Below are 18,421 nucleotides of genomic sequence, written 5' to 3'. Positions count from 1 at the left end.
TTGAGGTTTCGGAGCACACCCGGGCATTGATATTTGATAGAAAGGGCGATGGCCAATGAGAGTTTCTCTTGAGTTTTTATATTTTTTACACTTAAAATTGAAAGACTTGGATATTTAATCTTATATTGACTTGGATATTTAATCTTATATTTTTCTAAATTTTAATTGTACCCCGGTTTATATTATTGGTTTAATTGCATCAAATATTACAAGGAAGGTAAGTGTTTTTATTTTAGAATGCAAAGAATATATTTATAATTGAACCATACATATGACTATTCAATGTAACTCACCCTATATCAAGGCTGTCCAACGGGATGAGACAAAATTAACGGGACGAGACGACATTTAGTCGGGACGGGACGGGACGAGACAAACGGGACGAAACGGTAGGCCCATCCCGTCCCGCTAACAAACGGGATGGGACGGGTTCGCGGGCCTTAAGCGTCGTTTTAAAAAAAAATATTTAAGCATTGAGTTTGGCAACGACTATTCTTTTGACAATGACTAAGTTTTTAAAGTTTGCAACAGCTAATTTTTTGACTTATTTAATAAACTTAAAAATTAAACAAAAATTAGAAAACTAAGTAAAGAATTATAAAATATTAAAACAAAAGACTTGTAATGAAATATTCTAGTAATTATAAATTTATAATAGAGTTAAAATTTATTTAATATAATTTCAAGCCATTAAGTAACTAAGTAAGAGTGTAAGATAATTCATAAAAAAAAATTAACGCTTAGAGCCTTTTATTTTATTAATAGAACTTTTAAATCTCACATACAAATATAATTCTTTTGAAGAACACCTAATCTACGCAGCCACCTTCTAGGAAGGGTTCTGTTTGAACTAGGCCTATTAGTAGCCAATTATAAATTATCATACTAATATTTGTAAGCTCCTATATAGTTTCGTTGTCACTTATCTATAATTTCTCTCGGACATTGTTCTGAAATTGGCAATGTTGATTGATGTTCCATGAGTTCCATGCCGTCATCGCTCCCAGTGCTAAGTATCTCATTGTATTCTTCTTCTTCCTTAGTGGTTAATTTTTCAAAATCAAAATTTCTTTTTTCTGAATTAATCCAATCTCTGAATAATACGGAAATCTCTAGGCTGTCCTCCGCTAATGAATGTCTATGATCTCCGATTTGAAATCTTTCCGCGCTAAAAGCACTCTCTGATGCTACTGATGATGCTTGAATAACAAGGATATCTCGGGCCATTATTGAAAGTATTGGGGGAGGGGAATGAAGTTTCATCAACATGAGTCATTTCATCTATATGTTTTCTAATTCTACGAGAAGGGTTAGGATTAGGACTAGGATTAGCATTACTACTACTTTCACCTTTACTACTTTTTTTACTAGTTTTTTTTAAAGCCAAATACATTTTTAGGTACCATAATTTAAATATGAAATTAAATTTAAAAAGTTAACACAAAAATTAAACACACAAATAAAATACGAAAATAGAACACGTAAAGTAAACACAAAAATTAAGCACTAAAATGATACTCAAAAATTATATATTAAAATTAGGAGATGGAACGAGTGCACCGTGATTAAATATTAAAACTTGAAGAAATTGCCCAAAATATTGCTCCAAATAGTTGACAAATTAATTTAAAACTTGAAAGTTGTTCCAAAAATTTGCCCCAATACTTAAAACTTATCACTTGATAGTTGATAGTGAGAAAATTGCGAGAATAATATAGATAGAATGTAAGAGATTTGAGAGAGAATGAATGATTTTTGTGGGAAAAAATAAAGAAGAATGGGGTATTTATAGTAGAAAATATGGCCAAAGTATAATTTAATAAACTTAGAAGTTATATTAAAAGTTTTTTTTTGGGGGGAGGGGGGAGGGGGAGGGGAGGGGAGGATGGAGGCCAATTATAGCCGTTTTTGGCCGTTGGGAACAACTATTTTTGCAATTGGAGCCGTTGCCCAACGGCTAGAATTCAAAAAAAAAAGGCGGGACAGGACGGGACTGGACAAACGGGACGAAATGGCCATCTCGTCTCATCCCGTGTCCCGTTTAATATGGACCCATCCCGTTTAGAATTAAGTAGGACGGGACGGGACGATCCGTCCCATTGGACAACCTTACCCTATATGTAAGATTAGCTATAAATAATAACCCCACCTACCACTAGGGCTGTTTAAAACCGAACTGAAACCGTTAACCGAATCGAACCGATGACTTATTGGTTTATTGATATCGGATTATCGGGGTAATGGATGATGAACAGATTAAGATTTTATAATTAACGACTTAACGGGTTGGGTGCGGATTACTCAATTTTCTTATCGGGTAAACCGTTAACCCGTTAAGAATTTTTATATTTACACTTTTACTCTTATGTATATAAAGTGCTATTGAAACGCTGTAGTAGTTGACTCTACTCTCTAGTGATAAAGTCTGCTGTGATAGTTTTGCCGGCATTATTAAGGCCTATAAACAAGATCTTAACCTCTTTCTGCCACAAACCAAGCGATGCGAGAACTCCATAGAACCAATCGACCATGAACATTGTTTTCCAATTGATTTTGATTAACTACAAGCCCTAAGATACAGATTTAAAAAAAGAGACAAAGGTGTTTGATGGATCGAATGATATAAGAACAGTAAGCATATCGCAATCTCTCGATGGATTCAAGGAAGAATCTTTCCTCGAAACGGTAGTCTTTTTCGCTTGAGAGTAGAGTCAAGGTAGATTTTCTATTTTTATTCTTCACCCGTTTGGTATTAATTGTTCAAAAAAAAATTATTTGGTTTAGTCGATAAACCGTCCAATAACCGCCCGATAATCATTAATCCGATATCAATCCGCTCATTGTCTTATTGGATGACTAATGAATTACTATATTTATAATCTGATAACCGATAAGCCAAACCGTTAAGCGTGACTATCCTCCCGATAAACACCCCTACCTCCCACCCCCTTCTCCCCCTCTCACCAAGCGAAAAATAGAAAAGAAAAAGAAAATACAATGTCAAATAAATTCTTTAATAGCAGTTTTTCAGACTGCATGAAAAATCTTGGAAATAAAATTAACAAATCCTAAATCTCTCTTCTCTTAGAAAAGAAATGGAAAGCAGCTAAGGATCGAAGACGAAAGCGTTGCCATTTGTTAATTGCTTCTGACCGCTATATATGGGTTTAAGTCTCAAAAAACATTTAACCCGCAATTCGCCCTGCACCACTCTGAACCTTTTTGTTTTTTTAAAAAAAAATAGTTTTCACTCGCCTTGCGTTCATATTCTCCCGCTCCTCCTAGCATAGATTGTAACCTATAGTATTAGTACGGGCTAGTTATTTGTCAGTCCTGTAATTAAAAAATAGAAGTTTTATTTGCATTTAAAATTCTATGACAATAATTATTTTTCAATTGACTACAAAAGTAGTTATTTTTGAATTTTATCCTTGTAATCCGTTCCGCATTGATTTTGGAGCCACACACTACTATTAATATTTATATAGAATAACTAATAATTCATACAAATATATCATTTGAGCACCCAATCTCACGTATCAATTATATTTGGGCTAGAACGTTAAATTGGGCACCTACAAACAAACCCATTTATGTTATCCAAGTCCAAAGTACATTGGGTAAATTACCCTCTATAACCCCTCAAATTTTTAATAACCCATAATTTTTTCCATTGACATAAAATGTCCCTCCGGCCCAAACATATTACATCTAATAGCCCGAAATGTCTATTTTGTATATTTTTTGTATAGTTACTGTCTATTTTGTATATATTTTATATAGTGACGGTCTATTTAGTATATATTTTGTATAGTGACAGTCTATTTTGTATATATTTTGTATAGTGACAGTCTATTGTATATAAATTGTATAGTGACAGTCTATTTAGTATATTTTTTGTATAGTGACAGTCTATTTTATATATATTTTGTATAGTAACAGTCTATTTAGTATATGTTTTGTATAATGACAGTCTATTTTGTATATATTTTGTAAAGTGACAGTCTATTTTGTATATATTTTGTAATATAACAATATTTAAATCTATTTTCACCAAAAGAAATATATAAATATCCATGTAAATATATACTAATGATGGACCTGAAATTAAATTATTTAAAACTGTATACAAGATATTTGTTCTAAACCAAACTACAATTGTTCCTTAATAATACACATAAAAGAAAGAGGTTACAAGGAAAAGGATTTCTAGGCTCCTTTCTAGCGGCAGAAACTAAGAAGAATAAAACCTCCCTCATCAAGATCATAAATGTTACTTTAGCAGGTGAATTTTGAACCAAATTATCTTTGCTGCTTCAGAGCAAGCTTGCATGCCTACCTCATAATCTTGGGCAGAAGCTTCTACAACTTCAACAATAGTCTGTATCCACAAAAAGAACTTTAAATTAACCAGTAGTATAATTTAAATATTTAAAAAAAAACATAAAATCGTTAAAAATTAAGAACCTGATTGTTGGCGGGATTAACAGTGGAGATGACGGAGCCACTAGCTTTTCAGGTGCCATTGACAAAACAACGTAGAGTTTTAGGGCCAATTCCGATCTCCTTCAGAAACTCATACTCTTTCTTTGCGAAACTCATGATTTCTTCAATTTCACAAAAAAAAAGTACAATCGAAACTTTTCAATGGACACGATAATCCGATAAAAGAAATTGCTTAGTGCAAGAAGGAGAATCAATAAATGAATGCTAGAGAAGTGGCGATCTATCGCCAAATTTAGGACTTTGGCAACTAGGAAGGGCGGACGGCACAGATATGCTAGTTAACATAATTTATTTATTTTTGGATACAAGTTGTAATATGCAATTGTGGGTTAGGCGGTTGTATATAGTTTTTGCCGAGCGGCTAACTTTGTCAAAAGCTCGAGTACATTAGGGTTACTTGGTGACTACTCTATCCTAACCCTAGGTTACTCATATAAAAAGGGTAACATATTCCCTTAAAAAGCATCTAAAAAAAATGGAGATCATCTGGAAAATTTCATAAATTTATTGAATGTTCACAAAGAGATCAAAATATGGGTAAATACTTCTTGACAATCAAATAGTTCAAGAAGACCCACAATATGAGACATCCTTTCATGGAGATCAAATACATCCCAAGGAGGTCTGATAATTAGGAGTGAAGAATCAAGGGAGAAATAGAATTGTACCCGCATCATTTTATCAATAAAGCTATATTTCTTCATATTTATATTGTGGTTGTAATTTATTTTTGTATCACAGATAATTTATTGCAAATAAATTGGCACGCCCAGTGAGACCAATTCTTCCCTTCATCTCTTCCTCCTGCAAATCCGAAACTACAAGTTTCAAAATTATCTGTTGTGATAATCGAGTACTTCAAGTCTCGTCTTCAAGTTTCGGTAAACCTACACCCAACAAACCTTGAAGTAGGGGGTATTTGTAGACATCAAAATTTTAACGGATCAGCTTAAATCCTAAATTCAAGATATTACAAGATGACTCTTGATATTAGATGAGTCTATTAGGGTTGCTTGGAGGCTACTCTACCAAAACCCTAGCTTGTAGGCTACTGTACCTCAACCCTAGGCCACTCCTATAAAAAGGGTTACATATTCCCTTAAAGAACATCTCGAAAAGGGAGATCATCTCAGCAATTTCATAAACTCCCGGAATATGCACAAAGAGATCAAATATACGATCATGTCAAATACTTGCTCAAAATTTTAGCAACATTCAAGATCGAAATGGAGTGCTGTTACATGCTTCTTGATCATTAAATACATCAAGAAGATGTATATCATCCTACATTCGAGAAATACGCCACTAAGACCCTCGAATTATAGATAACAAATTAGAGGAAAGAATCAAGGGATAAACAGAGTTGTAACCTGCAATGTTTATCAATAAGATCCTTTTTATTTATAGTTGTTTGTGATTGCAGATTTATTTTTCTGCACAAATTTATTGCAAATAAATTGACACACCCAGTGGGATCAGTTCTGCCCTTCATATTTTCCTCCTGTAAATCCAAAACTACAATTTCAAAATCAACTATTGCAATGGCCTACAGAAATGATAATAATATTCTATTCAAGAATGTCATTGCCATCACAAGAAGAGACACCAGAGCTATGACCGCAATCTCTGGGGGCATCTTCTCTTGTCATCTATCCTAGTTTTCATCAAAGACACAGAACTGCAATAAGAGGGCATCGAGTGGTTCCTCGCGAAAGCCGCATAACCATGGATGCAATTGATTGCCGTGTGATACAAGGTCTAGAATTTCTTAGTTTTTTCCATGTCTTCTTTTGGTAAAAAGGGAAAGAGGATCCTGACGTAAGAGCAAAGTAAAATATTATTCAATTATGTTGGCACTTTCTATTAAGACTTGAAAGTCAATTTTGGCTTGAAGATTTGATCCAGCATGTTGCGCAAATATGCAATTGGCTGAACGTTCAAATTTAACTAGTGGAGGTCATAACTAAGTGTTGAAGAAAAAAAGATATTCCTTAGTACTTCAAGTCTTGTCTTTGATCTTAGTAAGTCTACAATCTGACAAACCTTGAAGTAGGGGGCATTTGTAGACATTAAAAATTTGGATTAAGACTTCAATGATATTGGGCTAGAATGTTAAATTGGGCACCTACAAACAAGCCCATTTATGTTATCCAAGTCTAAGAGTACATTAGGGTTACTTGGTGACTACTCTATCCTAACCCTAGATTACTCCTATAAAAAGGAAAATATATTCTCAAAAAATAGAGATCATCTGGAAAATTCCATAAATTCATGAAATGTTCACAAAGTGAACAAAATATGGGTAAATACTTCTTGACAATCAAATAGTTCAAGAAGACCCACAACATGAGACATCCTTTCATAGAGATCAAATACATCCCAAGGAGGTCTGATAATTAGGAGTGAAGAATCAAGGGAGAAACAAAATTGTACCCGCATCATTTTATCAATAAAACTATATTTCTTCATATTTATATTGTGGTAGCAATTTATTTTTGTATCACAGATAATTTATTGCAAATAAATTGGCATACCCAGTGGGACAATCACTACCTCTCATCTCAACTTTTTAATCACCAAAGTTTAAGAACATCAAAATGGCTTCAAAGAAAATCAACTCCAGATCAATTTTCACTAAACCTGTTAATTCCAAGTTCTATGCTGATGTAGAAAATAATCTCAATATTACCGTTGAGAGATTTGGGCCAGTTACAAGGAGCAAAGTAAACTCTTTAGGACAACAAACACTTCAAGTGTCGTCCGCATCAACCCCTGTTGTCAGATCTTCATACTCAAAAGGAACAAGATCCTCTACAAGCGCGACCCAAAAAGGGAAGGATGTCGCCGAAAGGATCGAAAAGGTTCTTGCTCAACTTAGTTTATCTAAGTCCAAGAAACCTTTCATGCAAGCCGATGATATGACTTGAGTGTTGGATCTCGTCTAGTCTCCATTAATGCGACCTCTAAGCTCTAGCCCAACAATGATCTATATTATTCTTCATCCTCTATGGAGATCATGCAAGCAATGGTTATTGAAGAATCTACTGTAGAAGAACAACTTGCAAATTTGAAGAAAGCATTTGAAATCCTATCAAAGTACGTGCAAGATCAAGATGCTAAACTTTTCAAGTTAACAAATACATTGGATAGCATAGTAGAGGGAGAATTCATACAAACACCTTTAAATCTTCAAAGATCACAAACACCGTTGAGAAATTAAAGGACTTCATCATGGAGGATATCAAAGATAAACCTGAGTCGTCTAAATTATCTCTCACATATGCAAAGTCGTACATGCAAAGAATCGATAACTTGAAGATGCATGTTAGTTATCAACCTCCTAAGTTGCAACAATTCGACGGCAAAGGAAATCCGAGACAATATGTAGCACACTTTGTTGAAACTTGCAACAATGCTGGAACGTATGGCGATTATCTTGTCAAACAGTTTGTGCGATCTCTCAAAGGTAATGCATTCGATTGGTACACCGATTTCAAATCTGGTTTCATCGATAGTTGGGAGCAGTTAGAGTAAGAGTTTCTCAATCATTTCTATAGCACAAGATGCATCGTAAGCATGATCGAACATACAAACTCTCATCAACGAAAGGATAAGCTAGTTATTGACTTTATCAACCGCTGGAGGAGATTAAGCCTCAACAGCAAAGATCGCCTTAGCGAATCTTCTAGCATCGAAATATACATTCAAGGCATGCATTGGGGTCTTCGATATATCTTACAAGGCATAAAGCCCAAAATATTTGAAGAACTAGCAACTCGTGCTCATGATATGGAACTAAGTATGGCCACAAGTGGAGACCAAGAGCTACCTGTCTTTGAGACTTATGACAAAGAAGAAGAACAAGAAGGTGAGGATGGGGGCAAGTTTCCATCCGAGAATGAAATCGAAGAGTCTATGCATGTCACTATGCTCCTTGATGCATGAGCCTAAACTGCAAGTCATAATGCTCCTTAACGCATGAGCCTAAACTGCAAGTTATAATGCTCCTCAACGCACGAGCCTAAACTGCAAGTTATAATGTTCCTCAACGCACGAGCTTTAACTGCAAGTTATAATGCTCCTTAACGCACGAGACTAAACTGCAAGTTATAATGCTCCTCAATGTACGAGCCTAAACTGCATGTTGCAATGCTTCTCAACGTATGAGCTTAAGCTGCAAGTTATAATGCTTCTTGGTACATGAGTATATATTATATGTCTACATAGTTCAATACCCATAATTTTGGATCTGCCACTGTGCATCAGCCCCGCACTGTTGCCATCTCTCATTAAATTTATATGGGATTGAATTGGTGCGTCTCAAAGCATCGTGCACATGCTTGTACTTTGGTATTGAAACAATACTCTTCCCCCTTATTCTAAATAAAATGTTGAAAGTTCCATGCAAGTATTCAAGTTAAATGAAGCATTGAATTGGAAGTCCAGATACTTCATGAGTATAAAGAAGGGAACCGACCACTATATTTGGAAGTAAAATAAAATATCCCACCCTCAAGTGGTCCTTTGATAGAAATAAAAAAAACAGAAGAAGAAGAAGTTCCATGATGATAAAACTTCATTAGATAGATCTGAATGCAAAAAAGAATTTATGTTGAAAGAGTGTGGAACAAGTCTATGTATATGTATACGGGTGAAACCGAGCCCGCGGGACACCTCGATTTTCGATGAAGTAAACAGAGTAAGAGACGTGATTGCAAGAAACCAGAATCGAGGCAAGGAGCCCTTGAGTCGGGGTCCAGGCAAAACACCTGCCCTCGGAAGCATCGGGGTCACGACCCCCAGGTTCGATTCGAATTCCAAAACCCTCAGAGAGCATTGCCAGATAATCGAGCAAGACCAACAAAGGGCCGTGGTATCCGTGATCAGCCGGATGTCACGGCATGAATCTCGGTACGTATCGACAGAAAATTGGTGATTAGTAAAACAGAAGGTTTTTACCTTTTATCGAATTGTACTTAGGGTAAAACTCCCCTACTATATAAAGGGGAGGGGGTCTGATTATTCATTAGGGATATTATAACATGCATATCAAGGCAATATACTCTTATTTTCTCTGTTATTCAAAGTTCTTACTTTTGTTCATCAGTTCATCATTAAAGTGAGCCCGGAATCGAAGGCAGGCATTTCATTAAAGTTGTTACTGAATCCAAGATCACTTCCCTTATATGGTTTGACAATTTATTATGTCCTTTATTTGTTTAATCTAACGCAATTCATCATTTGTATTGAATTAATCCGCGTATCCTTAAAACCACTTATAAATTTAATTGTTGTCCATTTTTTTAGGGTAAACAGTTTGGCGCCCACCGTGGTGCTAAGGATAATAGTGGCAATTTGATACAAATTTCCATAACACACACTCTATTTTACACTTGTGCTTTGAGTTTTTAATTTCAGGTCAAAATTAAAAATGTCAAACTCTCAATCTGCCCATTTGAACATGAATGCTGAATCTGACCACCATAACGAGAACAACAATGAGGTACCCAGCAACGAGGTGCCCCCTGTTGACCCCAACGAAGTCCTAGTCGCTGATACGATCGATGCTAACTCACACGTGGCTATCGAAGCAAACTTTCCTACTGACCCCGAAAACAACATTCATGGGGAACCCGGTCGATAGCCCGGAGTACACGTGATGACGAAGGTGATAAGATCAATTTGCGTGTGATCTTCGAAATGTTACAAGATCAACAAGCAGAGATAGCCCAGTTGTAGAACCAAAGCTGCACCCCCAACAGGGTTGAGCCCAAATCATCCCGGGAAAACGCTCGCAGAAATGAACCGGCCACAGAAAGGCCGGGTGAAGCAAAACCCGGGACCAACCCCAAGATAATAAAGATGCTTGAGGAACTGACAAAACGGGTGGAGTTGGGAGAAAAGAAAATCGAAGCCAACGACAAAAAATATGGAGACCTATAACTCCATGGTTGATTAAATCCCAGGAGCACCACTGATATTGAAGGGCCTGGATTCCAAGAAATTTGTCCAAAACCCTTTCCCTCAAAGCGCAGCTCTGAAGCCGATCCCAAAGAGGTTTTGTATGCCCGAAATTCCGAAGTATAATGGAACAACTAATCCAAACGAATATGTGACCTCCTACACAAGCGCCATCAAGGGGAACGACTTGGAAGATGATGAAATCGAGTCCGTTTTGCTGAAAAAGATCTGAGAGACCATGTCAAAAGGAGCTATGATATGGTATCACAACTTACCCCCTAATTCTATTGACTCGTTTGCTATGCTTGCATATTCCTTTGTAAAAGAACACGCAGGGGTCATAAAGGTCGAGACCATGAAGTCAGACCTTTTCAAGGTAAAGCAAAGAGATAACGAGATGGTCAGGGAATTCATATCGAGGTTTCAAATGGAACACAGATCGGGGGAGGAGCTCAGACTCCCGCCGCCCATACTCCAGAGCAGCGAGTCCATGTTGGTCAGGTTCCAGGTGTCATACTGACACAACTTGTTGTTCCAGTTCAGCCCGTGGTTAGAGCAACATCATATGAAGAAGAACAACTTAGACTTGTGAGGTTCAAGAAGTATTACTCTCCTACTTTCAGCGGTTTGGCTTCAGAGGATGCGTATGGGTTCCTGGGGGGGAGGGAGGGGGGTGCTACCGTATTCTCTGTGCTATGGGTATTGTGGGGACGAGTGTGGTTGCTTTTACCACGTTCCAGCTTAAGGGAGTGACATATCAGTGGTGGCGGGCGTATAAGTTGGGTAGTCCGGCCGATGCAGCTTCACTTTCATGGGTTCAGTTTTCAGGGATGTTCTTGAGAGAGTTTGTTCCCAAACCCTTTGGGATGCATGGCACATGGAGTTGAGCAGCTGTGCCAGGGCACTATGTCAGTGTTAGAGTATGCCGTTATATTCAGTGATTTGTCCATACATGCACCTACCTTGGTTTCTACAGTTAGAGAGCGAGTCCGCAGATTCATTGAGGGAGCTCAGTCATGATATCCGATTCATGGCTCGAGAGTTGGAGTCGGATATTCCTTTTCAGTAGGTGGTAGAGGTCGCTCGCCGATTAGAGGGCATGCAAGGTTAGAAGAGAGAGGCTAGGAGGCCTCATAGGCCAGGGAGACCTATTGGTTCCTATTTTGGAGGCAGAGTACGGCATGATAGAGGTTTTGTGGGTCAGCCAGTTCAGTGTGCACTTCAGGTTTCACACGGTGTTTCAGGTACCCATGGGTCTCAGGGTACCTGTACTGGACAACTTCCATAACTACGTCACCGGAGATGTTGCTTGAGTGTGGAGATACCGGCCACATGGTGAGAGACTATCCCTGACTCCAGATAGATGTGTCACAACGGGGTTTTCAGGCTATGAGTTCTACTTTAGTTACTGATATCCCTACACCTCCGGTTGCAGAAGATTGGTCCGTTCAAGCCTTCACCCAAGGACTTAATCCCAAAATCTCATTGGCTTCAAAACAGTTGAAACAAAATTTGATAAAATACTCGGCGGTAACTTAGGCCGATATCTATAACAGGTACCAATCAAAAATCAGGGTCGAAGATGATCAGCTTGGAGCCCCTTCCGGGTCCGTTTATCGCGTCAGGACTAGTGACAGATCCAAAAGGGCCATCGATCATGAACCAAGAGAACAGAGACCGGTATCAACCATACAATGGAAATCGAAGGGGTAATGGGTCCAGACGCAATACTGTGAGAAATGAAAGAAAAAGCGACCGAGGTCATAATAACTAGAGACTCATGAGCAAAAACGGTTTTGAGAGACCCATCGGGTGTAAGAAAGCAACAAGGTTATCAGAGTCCAACTTCAATGTTGATGTTGCCGGCATCGTATCAGCCATCAGACGCATCAAAGATACCAAGTGGTCTTGACCATTGCAATCCGATCCTGCCCAAAGGGACCCTAACCTAATGTGTAAATATCATGGAACTCACGGCCATAGAACCGAAGACTGCCGACAATAGAGAGAAGTAGCCCAGTTATTCAATAACGGACAACTCCGAGAATTTCTGAGTGATCGAGTAAAAAATCACTTCAGGAACAAGGACTCCAATAAGCAGATCGAGCAAGAGAAACCTCAGCACGTCATCAACATGATCATTGGTGGGGTTGACGTTCCCCAGGGGATGATGTTAAAGCGCCCTAAAGTGTCCATTACAAGGTAAAATTGGACTCGAGATTATGTACCGGAGGGAACCGTATCTTTCAACGACGAGGACGCTGAAGGCATCATGCAACCACACAATGATGCACTGGTAATATCTGTACTCATAAATAAATCTCGAGTTAAGCATGTGTTAATTAATCCTGGTAGCTCGACTAATATCATCAGATCGAGGGTCGTGGAACAGTTGGGTCTACAAGACCAAATTGTGCATGCAGTCCGAGATTTAAACGGGTTTAACATGGCATGTGAGACCACTAAAGGGGAGATAACCTTGCCGGAACCGTTCAGGAAACAAAGTTCTACATGATCGAAGGAGATATGAGATACAATGCCCTATTTGGGAGGCTATGGATTCACAACATGATGGGAGTACCCTCGACACTACATCAGGCATTGAAATTCCCTACACCGGGAGGGATCAAAATATTTTACGGAGAGAAAATGGCTGCAAAAGAGATGTCCGCGGTCAATGAGGCAGTCTCGATATCCGCACTCTCGATATCAAAGAACCCGAGTTCGGTCAACAAGTAAGAAACCAAATAGCATTCACCGACACCGGCCCCAACCTGTACCACAAAAGCAGGGGATGGGCGAGGATGGTGATTACGGAGTCCCTAGGTCTTTCATAGCCCCCGACGATTCCGATGCCACCAAGTTAACGGTTGAGGAGCTGGAGAAAGTCATGTTGATCGAGAACCTACCCGATCGAAAGGTATACATGGGAACAGGGCTAACTCGCGAGCTCAGGAAATAACTCATTAAATTCCTTATAGCTAACATAGATTGTTTCGCTTGGTCCCATCTTGACATGACAGGGATCCTGCCGAAAATAACTACTCAGAAGCTGAGCTTAGATCCGAAGTTTCACCCGGTTAAATAGAAGATGAGGCCTAAGTCCGAAGTCAAACACGCATTCATCAAAGACGAGGTATCCAAACTCCTTAAAATAGGTTCCATTCGGGAAATTAAGTACCCGGACTGGTTAGCAAATATAGTGGTAGTGCCTAAAAAGGGATATAAGTTAAGAATGTGTGTAGACTACAAAGACTTGAACAAGGCATGCCCTAAGGACTCTTTTCCTTTGCCTAACATCAATTGCATGATCGATGCAATGATCGGCCACGAGATACTCAACTTTCTCGACGCCTATTCTGGGTACAACCAGATCCAGATGGATTCGGGCGACCAAGAAAAGACTTCCTTCATCACTAAATACGACACCTATTGTTATAACTTAATGCCATTCGGACTAAAAAATGCTGGTGCCACTTATCAATGCCTAGTAAATCGGATGTTCGAAGAGCAAATAGGAAAATCAATGGAGGTTTACATTGACGACATGTTAGTTAAGTCCCTGCGAGTAGAGGACCATTTGGAACATTTGCAGGAAACCTTCAACATACTGAAGAAATACAATATAAAGTTGAACCCAGAGATATGTGCATTCGGAGTCGGGTCTGGGAAGTTCCTTGGATTCATGGTGTCTAACCGGGGGATCAAGATCAATCCCGACAAGATCAAGGCCAAAGAAGACATCACCGTGGTTGATAACGTCAAGGTCGTTCAAAGGCTAAACGGATGCATAGCCGCCCTGGGTCGGTTTATTTCGAGGTTCTATAATACGATCCATCGGTTCTTCTCGTTATTGAAGAAGAATAATAGCTTCTCGTGGACCCCGGAGTGCCAGCAAACTTTGGAAGAACTCAAACGGTACCTTTCGAGTCCACCTTTGCTTCATACTCCAAAGGCAGACGAACAGTTGTACCTGTACTTAGCGGTATCCGAGATAGTGGTACACAATTACAGGAAGAAGAAGGTACGCAATTTCCTATATATTATGTTAGAAGGACTCTAGGCGAGGCCGAAATGAGGTATTCTCACCTGGAGAAATTGGCGCTCGCTTTGCTAAGCACCTCCAGGAAGTTGAGGCCATACTTTCAGTGTCATCCCATATGTGTCGTGACTACTTACCTATTAAGGAACATAATGCACAAGCCCGAGCTCTCGGAACGATTGGCCAAATAGGCCGTGGAAATTAGTGGGTACGATATTGAATATCGGCCCCGAACCGCCATCAAATCTCAAATTTTGGCAGACTTTGTGGCTGACTTCACGCTGGTCTTAATACCAGAAGTCGAAAAGGAATTGTTGTTAACCTCGAAGACCTCTTCGGGGATCTGGACCCTCTTTACGAATGGTGCTTCGAACACAAAGGTGTTGTGACTCAGCATTGTGTTGAAGCCACCCACGAGTAACACAGTTAAGCAATATATTAGGACTGTGAAATTGACTAACAATGAGGCCGAGTATGAGGCCATGATTGCAGGTCTCGAACTGGCTAAAAGCTTGGGGGTGGAGGTGATCGAAGCTAAATGCAATTCCCTCCTTGTGGTACATCAAGTCAATGAGATGTTCGAAGTGAAAGAGGAACGAATGCGAAGATACTTGGATAAATTACAAGTAACACTACATCGATTCAAGGAGTTGACCTTGAAACATGTACCCTGGGATCAAAACAACGAAGCCGATGCTCTGGCTAACTTGGGTTCATCGGTTGATGATGATGAATTTAGTTCGGGAATGGTCGTACAACTCATGAAATCGGTAGTGGAAGAAGGCCACACCGAGATAAACTCGACAAGTTTAACTTTGGACTGGAGAAACAAGTATATAGATTACCTGAAAACCGGGAAGCTCCCCTTGGATCCTGAAGAATTGAGAGATCTACACATGAAGGCAGCCAGGTTCAGCCTGTCTGAAGATAACACCCTATTCAGAAGAATGTTTGATGGCCCACTCGCCATATGTCTGGGACCGAAAGACACCGAATATGTTTTGAGGGAAGTTTAAGAAGGCACCTGCAGGAAACATTCGGGGGACGAATCGTTGGTTCGTAAGATAATCAGAGCCAACTATTATTGGATTGGCATGGAGAATGATGCGAAGGAGTTCATGCAAAAATGCGACGACTGTTAGAGGCACGCACTGGTAATCCATCAGCCCGGGGAGCTACTACATTCTGTCTTGTCACCTTGGGCATTCATGAAATGGGGAATGGACATCGTCAGTCCCCTACCATGGGCAATCGGTAAGGCTCAATTTATATTATTTATGACAAACTATTTTTCTAAAAGGTTTGAGGCTCAGGCATTTGAGAAAGTCAGAGAAAAGGAAGTTATTAATTTTATTTGGGACCATATAATATGTCGGTTCGGTATGCCGGCCGAGATCTTATGTGACAACGGGAAGCAGTTCATCGATAACAAGGTAAGAAATTTTTTCGAGGACCATAAGATCAAAATAATCTTGGCAACACCCTATAACCCTAGTGGTAACAGGCAGGCGGAGTCTACAAACAAGACCACACTCCAAAACCCTAAGAAAAGGTTGACCGATTCCAAAGGAAAATGGAAGGAAATTTTGCCCGAAGTCCTATGGGCATACCTTACGACCTCAAAGTCTAGTACCAGGGCCACCTCATTTTTGTTGGTCTATGGTGCCGAATCACTAATACTGGTCGAGCTAGGATAACCGAGTTTCGGGTTCTGATATTCAACCGAAGAGTCGAACGGTTAGACCATGAGCACGAGCCTAGAACTATTGGATGAGAGGCGCGAGGCCGCCCAGAAACAGTGGATCGAAAGGTATTTCAACCGGAGAGCCAACCTCCGGCACTTCAATATCGGGGACTTGGTGTTAAGAAATGTGACACCGAACACCCAAAACCCGAACGAAGGGAAGCTGGGACTGAAATGGGAAGGTCCATATCAAATTATCGAGATTACCGGTAAAGGTTCGTACAAACTCGAAGCAGGGAACAGTGAGCAGCTACCAAACAACTGGAACGTGACCCACTTAAAATGATACTACTGCTAAGGTATAACCCCATTCTTTCTTTCTTGATATATATTGTGAATTAGACTAACACTTGCATGAAACAACCAAAAGATGATGTAGTTGTTAGGCCTGAAAAGTGGCTCGGAGACGTCCAAAGCCCGTAATTAAAACATAAGGCCTTTAAAATTATAAACCGGTTCAAAGGTTACCCTCGGCAAAATTATAGTATAAGAACATTTAAACAAGCACTTTGGGGAAAGCTTCTGCTCATACCGAGCCCCCACAAGTTTCAAACAAAACTTACATCGAGAACAATTCTTGTTCAGACCTCCAAACAACAACTTATTACTACATTTTACTCTGTGCTAAGGCATTTGAAATCTTTGAAATTGTAAAAACGATGCTAAAGGTAATAGACTTGAAAATTGCCAAAAGGGAAAAAACCTTAGATATACATTCCAAAATATCTTTACAAAGGCCAATAAAACGGCCTCAACGAAAGAAATGTACAAATTGAAAAAACAAAGACAAATATTCCTAAGGCACCTATGCCTAATATCTACTGGAATCCGCCTCGTCACCAGAGCCGCCCGGGTCTTCTCCATTTTCGGGTTCACCGGAGCCTTCAGAGCCTCCTACACCCTCGGGTTTAGCCAGCTTCTTGGCCTGTACCTCGAGCCTTTTCGTCTCTTTGATCTCAGCCGACAGGTCGAAACCTCGGGCATGGATCTCCTCGAGGGTCTCCCTTTGAGACAACCGCTTCATGTACTCAACAGTAACTTTCAGGCGGGCCTCAGGTGCCTCAACATCAGCCCTGTACTAGGTCACCATCTCTTCAGCATCAGCCCTGGTTATTTTCGACTCAGACCTCGTTATTTCGAGATCCTTGCCAAGGGTATCCCATTCAGCAATGGCCGAGCATATTTGAGCTTGGAGGTCCTCGATTTACCGATACCATGCACCGGCCTTCTCTTTCGCCACTCAAAGTTGGACCTCTACCAATTCCAGCTTCTCCCGGGCGGTCTCCTTCTCCGAAGCTAGTCGATCCATTTTTCCCTTCTTAACATCGGCCATGGCCTGTACCTCCTTTATTTCAGCTCGAAGCTGGTCGATCTGGTCAACCTTATGTTGGACCTGCGATGTTTTGTCGTTAGTCTCCATGGTTAAGTCGTCATTGCTAACTTTGAAATTATTTACCTGTTCCACCAAGTCGGCATGCTCCTTCTGAGCCGCATCCAACTCGGCCCGGAGACTCTTGATGGCACGTTTGTGTTTCTCGCTGAGAAGCTTATACGTGTCCCTCTTCTTGGTAAGCTCCCTGGCTTCAGCCTTGAGCTAGTTAACCTCAGTCCGGTACCGGAGAAAAATTTCATGATGGAGTACCGAGGCCTACAAAAAGATAAAAGAGATAAGACATGAGAAATATCAAAAACTAAGTCAAAGGATGGAAAAGTGTAATGATTCCTTACCCGGTTCAGCACCTTCTGCACTTCATTGAACAAGCACGACACATCCACCTCATTCATTCTCGCTTGGCCTTCTTCGGTTACCAGGCACCGGAGGCTAATCGCTACTCCAACAAGGGCAAAAAGAACCCAGGCATCCTCTGGGACGGTGATGATTATTGACCTCTTACGGCCGGGATCCATGCTCGGGGCGGGGAACTTGTTGATTAATTTTGGGCTCAAATTCAGCCCGCCGACCTTTGAAAACGGTTCTTTCCTCGGCACCTCCAAGTAGCCCAACCTGGAGAAGTCTTCCAGAGCGGTCGAGTCCACACCTTTGAAAAAAGAATGAAGGGGATCGTCCGCTCCATGGGCACATTTGTTGGATCGCTCCTTCACCATTCGGGCTTCATCAAACATGGCCTCGGTGAATGAAGGCGACCCCGAACCTGAGGGGGATCAAC

General features: G+C 40.1%; 1 protein-coding gene across 1 annotated transcript; it reads right to left on the bottom strand.

Annotated features, from left to right (window-relative positions):
* Nucleotides 1-17,493: 17,493 nt before the first annotated feature.
* LOC138905735 (uncharacterized) lies at nt 17,494-18,161 on the bottom strand. Its single transcript, XM_070194257.1, has 2 exons — nt 17,982-18,161; nt 17,494-17,847 (listed from the first exon to the last, which is right to left on the bottom strand). The coding sequence occupies exons 1-2, from the start codon at nt 18,159-18,161 to the stop codon at nt 17,494-17,496; spliced, it is 534 nt and encodes a 177-aa protein (XP_070050358.1).
* Nucleotides 18,162-18,421: the final 260 nt, after the last annotated feature.

Source organism: Nicotiana tomentosiformis, chromosome 2 (assembly GCF_000390325.3).
Source record: "Nicotiana tomentosiformis chromosome 2, ASM39032v3, whole genome shotgun sequence".
In the NCBI taxonomy this organism is placed as follows: Eukaryota; Viridiplantae; Streptophyta; class Magnoliopsida; order Solanales; family Solanaceae; genus Nicotiana; species Nicotiana tomentosiformis.
Note: the sequence above shows the minus strand (reverse complement) of the source record. Positions and strands in the feature narration are given on the sequence as shown.